This window comes from Pangasianodon hypophthalmus, chromosome 3 (assembly GCF_027358585.1).
Source record: "Pangasianodon hypophthalmus isolate fPanHyp1 chromosome 3, fPanHyp1.pri, whole genome shotgun sequence".
Taxonomy (NCBI): Eukaryota; Metazoa; Chordata; class Actinopteri; order Siluriformes; family Pangasiidae; genus Pangasianodon; species Pangasianodon hypophthalmus.
The window spans coordinates 26228701-26240252 of record NC_069712.1 but is presented as its reverse complement, the minus strand read 5'-3'; the positions used below and the strand labels follow the sequence as shown (position 1 = coordinate 26240252).

The following is an 11552-nucleotide window of genomic DNA, read 5'->3' as shown; positions in this document are numbered from 1 at the left end:
CAAAAGTTTGCACACCCCTTCCTGAATGCGATAGCTTATAGGTTAAATGGTCCTTAATTGCTTGCCCACCTTTATAACTACATCCAAGCTTTTTCGGACCATCTGCTCCTTTTGGATCCTCTCACTTGTAGACATTTTTTTTGTTGTTTTGTTGCAGGGTGCACTCATATTTTTGTTTCTTTGTAGACATTGCAAAATAGAGGTAAAGCTTCCCCTTTTCCCTCAGAAACAATAAAACTTTGCATTCAACAATACTGTGCAAGGATTGTCCTCTACAGGCTATACATCCCATCAAGACCTGATATGTTTTTTTGTTTGTTTGTTTTTTTAATTCCTTGTTGCACAATGCACACCTATTTTCTTATTCATAATTTATTATGAATAAATCTGGCTTTGTAGAAGCACATGCAGAAAGACTAACGAATCTTGGGCGTGGAGTAAAATATTCTGCCCCATGCAGAACAACCAGGAAACGGAAAAAAGTGTTCCATCCGTTGGAACTTTCCCGAGTCAAATCCTATAGAAAATCTTAATGAACCTCGCTAGTTGTTGTGTAGCGGTTCTTACAGTTTGTATTGTGTAATTTGTATTTGTATTGTGACTAAATCATATCTTAGGAGGTGAATTTTGCTAGTTGCTGTGATCACTAGGTTTTATATTGTACCAAACTACTTAAATTAGGTAGCTAGCTAGCTACCAAGATTTTGACAAATCATATATTATCATTTTGCAGACCACTCCTTTGACTGGTAGTGGTATACAGAGTGATTGAGTAGAACTGGAAAAGTGGGTAAAGGGGCTTAGGTTGGAATTCTGGGCGGCTTATTATTTATCTAGACAGCCGAGAAGACACAGTGGACACGCAAGAGCGGGAAGGAAACGAAATACGGATGCAAATTGATAGGACATAAGCTAGGAGGAAGATCTGTTCTTTCTCCCAAACATCAGTTGTTTCATTACTCAATTTCTGAATGAAGGTCCTGTTATGTAAGGAATAAAATATGATGGGGCATGCTGTTACAGGAAGTTCTCAACAACAGTGTGATGTGATGCTGGTAATATCCAGAAGTTGATTATTTTTCCCTAACAGCATGTTAGGAAGTGTTTTTTTGTGTCTTTTACCACAGAAATTTGCAAACACTTTCTTATTAAGGAATAGCATCATGGATTTTTCAGTTTACATTCATCCATTCATTTTCCTTTTCCACCTGGTGGGGGTCATGGTGTCCGCAGGTTGAGAAGGTCAGCCCAGACTTCTCTATCCCCAGCCACAGATTCCAGTTTCTCCTGTGGGATTCATAGATGTTCCTAAGCCAATTTTGCGATATAATCTTTCCAGTGGGTCCTGGGCCTGCCCTGGAGTCTCGATAAATCTCTAGCAGAAGCCAGAATAAGGTGTCCGAACGACCTCAACTTGCTCCTCTCAATTGGGAAGAGCAGGGGATCTTTCGGATTGCTGAGCTCCTCAGCCTATCACCGAGAGTAAACCCAGCATCCCTACAAAGGAACCTCATTTCCACTGCCTGTACTTGCAACCTTCTTCTTAAGTTCATCTAAGTTCAAATATTGGACTGAGTCTCTGCTCCAGAGCCCTCTCACAGACTTTTCCTGGGAGGCTGAGAAGTGTGACTTCCCTATATTTGAAACCCACCATCTAGTCCACTTTTTTTTTTAAATAGGGACCACCTTCCCAGTCCAAATGCACTGCCCCCATTTTACTACTACTACTACCACTACTTTCCTGCTGAATCCCATCAACATCTGCTGCCTTGCTGCTATGAAGGTTTCTAAGCACCATAGTCAACTCCACAGAGATAGGTGTTTGTTATCGACAATCTGTGGTTTGTGCAGAAGTCTAATAACATTTCCAGTAAAACTGCTCAGATTCGGGAGGCCCTTCCTCCCAATCCCGCCCCTCCCAATGTCTCCATCATTCCAAAAATGAGCATTGAAGTCCCCTTAGGAGCACTAGGGAGTAGAAGGTACCCTCTTGAGCACCTGCTCCACCTTCTCACAGAACGCTGAATACTTTGAACTGCTATTTGTTGCATATCCATCAGTCAACAGCCAACAAAAGTTTTTCTTCTTGAGATCTGAAATCGCACTGAAGCAACCTTCTTTCCACTGGGAAAAAACTCCAACTGCAAGGCCATCAGCCTGGAACTGGTAAGTATCCCTAAACTTGCCTGAGTAGGACAGAGACCACCCTGATCAAGAAGATTGATACCAGAGCCTTTAATGTGTGTGGATGTAAACCTGACTATATCTAGTCCAAACATTTCCATCTTGCACACTAACTTGCACACATTTTCCCCATCAAAGTGACATTCCACGTTTCCAAAGTCCATCGAAGACTATTCATCATATGCCGACTTCTTGACAGCCATTGCACCTGACCCCCACCCTTCATCTTGCAGGTGGTGAGCCTGACCAGGTTACATGGATGGCCCCGTCACCAGACGCTTGCTTGCAGACACAACCCCTAGGCCTGGCTAAAGGGATGTGTCCCTGTAACCCTAATCCGGGCAGGGTACACTTAGTATTTTTTACCAGTTATAGTTACATTTAATGTACAACATCATTATCACTTACTGTTATCACTTACATTGTAGCAGCTATAAAGCCATTCCCTTATGCTTTCTCCTTTTTTCTCTCTTTAGGTTAATAAGATAATAAATATAGAGCTTGTTACGGAGAAACTGCAGGGAGCAAAGCTGTCTCCCTGGAAGACTTCCCCGTGGCATAAAACTTAAAGGAACCTTTAGCTTCACCGCTTTACCTCTATCTGATACCCACTCCTTCCATAAATGTTAAATAAACAGAAAGTTTCACAATGTCACAATGTCAATTATACATTTTTCTTTGTTAAATACCAAGTTTTTAATCAATTTATTAATAGACTTAGATTATGTGTAGAGTCCGCTATGTCCATATGATATAACTATTACTATAGAAATCATAAAGTATTAGAACAAGTGTATTAATATAAAACTATGATTTGTCATGTAGCTGGCATTACTGCTAGAGCTGTTATAAAGGAGCACCAACACCTTCTGACAAATCGCATTAGAAAATCACATCTTCTAACCACAAATCATATTCCTTGATACGTAAATATAAAACTTGATATATAACTCATGAATCTGTTCCATTCAGATCACACTCCTTTGTTGAATTATTTACTATACAATACACTATATAAAACTATACACTACTGAATATTACAATACTAAACAATGTTTAATTGTTTAAACAACACTATCTGTACTGTAACACTTCTATCATACATAAACTGATCATAATCACCAGTGAATGTCTATCCTGCAGTCAAGAAGCAAAGACCAGGTTTAGAAATAGACACGGTTTAAAATTCTATATGATTTTTAATGGTGAGAAAAAAATAACAAGCAAAAACCATGCGAGGGTTGTTTAATAATAACATTGTGCTTAAAGAACACTGGCAGCTCTTAGTACATACAGTTGCTTGTTACATAACATCTAGAGTTCATTTAGGAAAATATTATGTACCATCAACATAGCATCACATTTCATACAGACAAAGTCAATGAACAGTTGAAATGTCTCCAATGCAGGAGTAGGACAGTCTAAAGAATGGTGACAGTGTATAACTCTCTCTTTGGGGTGGATTATAAAAATATTCCATTTAACTGGAGTAAAGATTTAAATGTAATTAGAGTAAAGATAAATATCTAAAGCATATCAGCTTTCATTATTGGCAAATACATTCTAATTTAGCATGGGCATTCACTCATCTCATTCAGTAAGTCACAGGCATCAGTATTCTGCCTTACAGAACATTTAGCTGCCTTTAGTAACACAACTATTTAGAACATAAAGACAGCCAGTAGTTGAAAAAGTAGTGAAAACAATAAAGGACTGTTATTTGACGAATACTTTAAGTTCTAATAATAAGTTCAGCAAGCAAAATACACATTACATAAGCATAAAATTAACATATTGTAGAAATATGCAAAACGAACCTTTAAATGAATGTATATAAATAGCATAAACTATACACTTCCTTTTAGATGAATGGGAATGTGAAAACTGGCATATCAGCACGTATTATACTATATAATTAGTTATGCACTATATGGCCAAAAGTCTGTGGTCACCTGACCATCACAATCATATGTGCTTGTTGAACATCCTATTCCAAAACCATGGGCAATAAAAGTGAGATGGTCCCCTCTTTGCTGTTATGACAGCCTCCACTCTTCTGGGAAGGCTTTCCACTAGATTCTGGGGATTTGCCCATTAAGCCACAAGAGCATTAGTGGGGTTCATTTAGGGTGGAGATCAGGGTTCTGTGCAGCCCACTCTACACCAACCTTCTACACCAACCTTGGTGAACCATATGTTCATGGAGCTTGCTTTGTGCACAGGGGCACTGTCATTCTGGAACATGTTTGGGCCTCTTACTTCCAGGGAAGGGAAAGTGTAATGCTGCAGCAAACAAAGAAATCCAGTCTTTGTATGTAAACAAACAGTTGCGTGCTTCCAGCTTTGTGGCAACAGATTGGGGAAGGCCCACATATGGGTGTGATGGTCAGCTGTCCACAAACTTTTGGCTATATAGTGTATCATTCTTATTTAATTGTCTTGAAAGTCTTTGTATGCTGTATTCCTTTCACTGGAACTATGTGGCTGAACCTAAACCTGTTCCAGCATGACAGTGCCCCTGTGCGCAAAGCAAGGTCCATAAAGACATGGATTGGAAGAAGTCAAGTCAAGTGGCCTCCAGAGAGCCCTGACCTCAACTTAACTGGAATGCCGATTGTGCACCAGGCCTCCTCACCCAACTTCAGCCCCTAACCTCACTAAAAGCTCTTGTGGATGAATTGGCACAAATCCCAAACAAAAGGGTGGACCAACTACATATTAATGCCCATGGCCTTGGAATGGGATTTCCAACAAGCACATATGGGTGTGATGGTCAGATGTCCACATACTTTTGTTAATATAGTGTATATTAGTGTATAATACAGGGTTTACCAACTGTGTAAATTCCCTGTGGGCTCTTTCTGAATAATGATACATACTAAAACTGTACATTCAAAAATAAGGTGACAACAGTTATAAAGGCATGTCCACGGTGCCTGTAAAACCAGTTTTTCTATTTTGCTTCAGAGTCTTTGCACTCACCCTTCTGCTAACTCATCTCCTTCTACTCAAAAGCTTAATCATTAGCTCATTAGCCAATGACTTTGATGTGTCATAACACGGAAAGCTGTCAATTTGAAAAATGTGCAGGGTTACTGCAGAATTTGCATTGGGGACAGCGCTCTAAACCATATCCTGTGCTGCTGATCAACAGTTCTAAGAAAGGAGTGGTACAATATAGAAACTACCAAGAGAAGAGTTACTGGTGTATTATGCTAGACATTAAGGGACTTGTGAATGTTGAGTGGTCCACGTGACTGGACTTAAAGATGTTTTGAAGATGTTTCATATTCATCCCAGGGCAGGGGTTATCTGCAAGGGGCTGGTTGCTCCAGCCAAGCAGAAGCCAAACCTGATAGTCAATTAAAGGCCAAGATTAGGTGTTTGTGACTAGTTTTGGCTCTTGCTTGGTTTCAAGAAAAATCTCCAGCCAAACAGGATGACTGTAGATAAGATTGGACACCTCTAGTCTCGTCTCCAAGACTTATGAGTACTAGACATTTTATTAAGTGTAATGTTGGAATCCGTGAGAGAGAATACACACAGTACCCCCACCCTACTGTTCTGCTTGTCACCACCCATAACGAGCAATTAATGGACTTCCCAGCTCAGTTTCTCTCAGCTCATAGTAGAAACTGGCGAGACCAGACCTGCTCAGGGAGTCTACAAAGTAACTCATCACCAAACTCAAGGTTTACTAGGAAGACTACCTGGAAGAGATCCAAACAAGGATTTGGATTTGTATCAAAATACAACTGTAGAGAGGACTGGAGGGCCAGGTGTTTGGCTGCAGGGCGAATCTCTGAGCCTATGTCACACTGGACATCATGAGTTGCAATGACTCATTAACAACAACAAACGACGAGCTAAAGATGGCTCTCAACCAAGAGGAATGATCAGTGTGATACTAAGCATCACTCAGCTAAGTAAATCTGTTTGACACTGCAATCCCAGAGACATCCAGCGTCCTCACTGAATGATGTTAGGAATCAATGCAAGAGCTATTTTTCTTATTTTTTTTATTTTAAACCAGTAATTCTGTATTAGAATATTAATAGTGCAAGCTTTATTTAAACCTTCCATTTTGTTTATCTTTCCAACTATAGATTTAGGTGGTATCTTCATTATTGGCATGTACATTTGAAAGTTTTTAACACGGGCTATGAATAATGAGAATAAAAATATCAACATAATATGAACCAGATAATGAACATGGAAGTTAAATAAGTGTTTACACATTAAGTGTTGCTGTGCTTCACTTTTAGGCCCATTTTTTTGTACGTTTGAATACCCTGCACTTTATATCACACAGATGATTTCAGAGTGCTATAAAACATTTGAGCCTTTATCTTAACATTGCTTCTATTTATTAAAAACAAGACCAGATATAAATAGCCATCTATAATAACAGACCTTCAATAATAATGTTTGATTTATATAATAACATTGCTATTGGCAGAATAAGCAAATCATAAAGCATAGAGATTCACATCACAAAACCCAAAACCCATTTTTGAAAAGACAAATAAGGTGCTATTCTTTCTTTAATCTTTCCAAACATCCTAATGTTATCCATTGTAGGCGAAATTGAAAAACGAGTTTACAAACAGGGAGCAGTACAATTTAATCCAAGTGTTCGCAGAATGTAGGTTTTCTATACCTCAGAGCTTTGATGTGGCTCTCTGCTGGCTTTGGGGCTGGGGAATGGGGCTCTCGGGCTGTGGGTAGAAGCCCCAAGGTGCCCTGGAGTTGGGCACACCGGCGATGGGTGCCTGGATGCAACAGGGAGGCATGTTGAAGTCTGACACCACCTTCAGTGCATCGTCCTTCACTGACCTGCACAACTCCAACAGCTAGGTGGACAACAGTGGACAGCAGTGCACAACAAATGACTGTCAATACACACATTTTCTCTGCGCTGTGACCTTGAAATGTGCTTAATAGGTAAAAAAGTTAGGTCTTAAATATTTCTATCTGTAGAAAATCTGAGTAGAACATGTCTTTAAATACAGAGGCCTACAGGGATTGCCATGCCCTCTAGTGGCTAATACAGCAAAACAGTTGCATAGAATGTATAGAACCACATTAAGACTGGTGGCAAGAAGTTTTTTAAATTAAAAAAATTGTATGATTGTTGAAAACCTATGTTTTATGCCATTAAATAAATCATAAAATACTGTATGGTGCAACTTCACCATTACATTAAATTTAACTCTGCAAACGTATCAATTGCTGTATTTTGTACAGCCTGTCCAACACTGTAACTTGTAACTACACCTATGCTCACACTACTATAAACTATATGTAACATAGCTAGAAAGGTTGAGAAAAAAAATGTATGTTTGCGCAACTACAACAGTGTTACAAAATTTCAGGCATTCCTACAGCAGTAGAAGCTTTCCAGGGGAATGCCTGCCATCAGATTCCCAGTACTGTAAGATCTGAGAACTAATCTGGAGATCTGAGTGCCTCTTATGTAGCCTCCGTGATAGCTTTGCGTGTTCCGGCACTTTCCACAGGCAGTCACGTGACAGATTAAAGCCTATATTCGGTAGTTTAATCGATACTTATAAGAGATTGCCCAGCGGCTCAGCTTCAAGGTTCCAACGCTACCAACGACTAAGAAGTTCACCTCGTACACAAGTGCTACAATTATTCATTCAGTGATCAACCAACACCCAAACCTCATGGAAGGATATGAGTAAGCAAAAAAATTATCTCATAGGAATAAAAAAAAGATCATCTCAAAGGAATGCTGAAGCTGGACACTACCACGAAAAGATCAAGATCAAGATCTAGCGTAGTCTTTACTTTTTTTTCATTAGACGTGAAAATCGTTTACCTTTTTGTGAACAATATTGCACGCTGCATTCATAATACAGCTTTGTTCCTTTCACATAAAAGGAAAAAACTCTTCTCTGATTAAAATAGGGTGAGTTACATTACACTTATTACGCATTACTCATATCGCAGTCATTCACCTTCTGTTTGTTTCTCTGTAAATCCTGCATGAGTCACTCGGGTTACTACAGTCTTCCCACCACCCTGCCTGACAAAGAACTAATTTAGCATTCCACCACCTCGGCTTTTCTTCAACCGCTCAGCAGTTGAGATGAAAGCCGACTCAACAGACATATTGAGGTTACAAAAGCATGAGGCATATTTGACCACTCGCTCCCTCACTCTTCACCGCTCACTCTCTCCCTGTCTCTCAAGATGAAAGAAGCCATTTGTGTGTGGGAAAGCCTACCTGATTTCAGCACAGAGTTAAAGACATGCACCAGTCTCTTTCCCAACTATACTGTAAAACACACTAATCATATACTATGCAGAATATTTTTTTCCTCTGGCAACGATGATAATTATGAAAAAAGTAATTTAACTCCTAAAAGGTACAGACCAGTCTAATCATTTGCATAAGGCTTGGTGTAAAAAACAAACAAACATTGGATCTATTGGATTTCTATTTATAAGTAAATGCTACTGGGTATAGTGACCTCTGAGAGAGTGTGAGAGAGAGAGAGAGAGAGAGAGAGAGAGAGAGAGGGGGGGGGGGGGGGGGGGGGGGGGGTTTGTAGGGGGGACAGAGGCAGGGAGAGAGAGGGAGGGAGAGAGAGAGAGTCTTTTTTTCCCATGCTGTGCGGTTGGTGAGGCTGTCTCTAATATTGACAAGTGTAATGAGAGCACTAAGAGTACAATAGCACTAGCATTCTAAAAGGCCAGTGGCCTCCTTAAAAAACTCACACCCTCCTGTCACAACTGCTGTCTCAACACCACGCAGGCTCCCCAAGGACCAACACCCACATACACAATAACAACACATATGTGGTTGTGAATAACATTGCACACGACACCTCTGTCACTTGTACGTACATAGACATATAAGTACATATAAATATGGACATAGGTCTTATATATAAGGTTTAGGCATCCTAAATTCTTCTATAAAATTTGTCTTCTGCATTTATGAGGTTTTTAAGAGTATATTGTCAAACAATCATTTTCCAAACATTCAGACATTCAGAGATAGAGAGCTAGATACACTGTATGGCTAAAAGTATGTGGACATGTGACCAATCACGCCCATATGTGCTTTCTGAACATCCCATTCCAGATTTAGTTCCCCTTTGCTGTTATAATACTCCACTCTTCTGGGAAGGCTTTCCACTAGATTTTGGAACACGACTGTAGGGTTGTACCCATTAGCAAGGTCAGGCACTGTGTGCAGGCCACTCAAGTTCTTCCACATCAACATTGGCAAAATATGTCTTTAAGGAACTCGCTTTGTGCGCAGGAGCATTGTCATGCTGGAACATGTTTGGGCCTCTTAGTTCCAGTGAAGGGAAGTTGTAATGCTCCAGCATACAAACACATTCTATACAATCCCGTGTTTCAGACTTTGTGGCAACAGTTTAGGAAAAGTCCACACATGGGTGCGATGGTCAGGTGATTAATGGTAATTAACTGGACATAGAATCTTTACTTCATGGATTTTCTGTTGATGTGGACACTTTTCCCAGTACTGTCTGTGTGCACAGAAAGACCTGCTACCACTTAGTGTTGGTCTGGTTGTGTCAGTAATGACTCACACCCTCCTGAACCACATTACTTCTTATAACTGAATATGTTAAATTGCTTAACAGCCAGTTGCTTCCACAAGAGCCTATTGACCTTTAATTATATACAAATAAATGCAATTCTTTGACAAACTGCCATACAGGATTACTCCATATACATGAACTCCACAAGCAATGAACTCTATTCAACCCATAAGAAATAAGTTTAATAACTGTGTCCAAATCCACAAACTCAAAGCATAAGACTAGGTCATGGAAGATTCATGAAACTGGCCCATAAAAATTGTATACATCGGCTTGGTGATCGCTAGAACAAAAGCTTGAAGAGAAAAAGTATTTATGGCAAAAAAAATAACATGTGGTCCTAACCATAGAGTTATTTCTGAGACCGAAGAAAGGCTTATTTGTGCACACAGAGGCTGTGTTAGCTCTAGAAGAATGGCAAACACACACTGCTGATTGCATACTGACAGACTGGTGTTAAAGCCACTGTCCTCTCAGCTTCACTGTGCTCCTGTACGCGGGAGTGTGCTGATAAGGCTGCCGCTGTATTTAGTAACAACTAATTGTGAACAACTGGTCAAACCACAAACCACACGCTATGTGTTTATGTGTGCTGTGGGCTAAAGGGACTGTAATCAATACCCGTTATTGACACTCACATTCTGTTACTAGCTCTCTGCTTCATCTAGTTTTTTCATAAAGAGTAATACCATGAAGAGGATTTCACAGAAATGAAAAAAAGACTGCCAAGAAAAAAAATGCCTAGATTGCTCATAATACTCAAAAAGGTAGGTAACCATTTTCTGCGTGATGCTAATTGGTATTCTTATACATTACAAATGAAGGTGTGATGATACAAACAAACAAAAAAAAAAACCCTTTATTGCACATCTGATGAAGGACTTTCATCCAAAATGTCATTTCTTTGCTTGTTATTTTTTCTCCTACATTTTCACTACCCCTGCATTTAATATGGAATTATTATTGATTAATGTAACAGGAAGTAAATATGGATTCACAAAAATATATCCCTATGAATGAGCAAGCCAGTGGCAACAGCTTTGACCATGACATGGTTGTTGGATGACACACCAACTGAGTAGTCTGAGTATTTCAGAAACTGCTGGTTTCTCTGGATTTTTTACACACCACAATTAACAAAGAGTGGTGTGAATTAAAAAAAAAAACATCAGAGGAGAATGGCCTGGTTTGAGCTGACAACAAGGCTATGGCAACTGAAATAACCACTCTTTACAACTGTGGGGGGCAGAAAAGCATCTCAGGACACACAACACATCGAACCTTGAGGTGGACAGCTACAACAGCACAAGAACACAGCCAAATTCATGAATCTGAGGCTATAGTGGACACAGGTCTGGAGGTTAGTGCAAACAAAATCTGGAATGGGATGTTCAACGAACACATATGGGTGTGATGGTCAGGTGTCCACACATTTTGGCAACATAGTGTACTTTTGAAAATGGTAATATTGGTTTGTATGGTTACCGTGCGGTATATTCATCATACCATTGCACCTGTATTTGTAAGCAACCTCAGATATATTAACCTTTGAAGTATGATTCGATCACCAGAATTATGCGTTAGCAATAATTTCAAGATCTGTGCTTTGTGGTTAATAGGTCTTTGTAGCAGACAATGAATTGTGGTCATACTGAATATGTACCTGGCTGCGGATCTGTCTGCTAGCACCGGTACTAAGGTAGTTGTGTTCCAGATACCACCCTCGCTCCTGATACACCAGACTTGTTCCATGCAGAAGGCAGAACT

The 11552-nt window shown here is 39.7% G+C and overlaps 1 protein-coding gene across 1 annotated transcript in view; it reads right to left on the bottom strand.

Moving 5' to 3' along the window:
* Window positions 1–3271: 3271 nt before the first annotated feature.
* acoxl (acyl-CoA oxidase-like) overlaps window positions 3272–11552 on the bottom strand; it is a 45544-nt gene continuing 37263 nt past the window's right edge. Inside the window, exons 18-19 of the mRNA XM_053232884.1 lie at window positions 11449–11550; window positions 3272–7037 (exon numbers count right to left, since the gene is read on the bottom strand). Coding sequence (XP_053088859.1) covers window positions 6846–7037; window positions 11449–11550 — 294 coding nt within the window. The 3' untranslated portion in view covers window positions 3272–6845. The remainder of the gene's footprint in view (window positions 7038–11448; window positions 11551–11552) is intronic.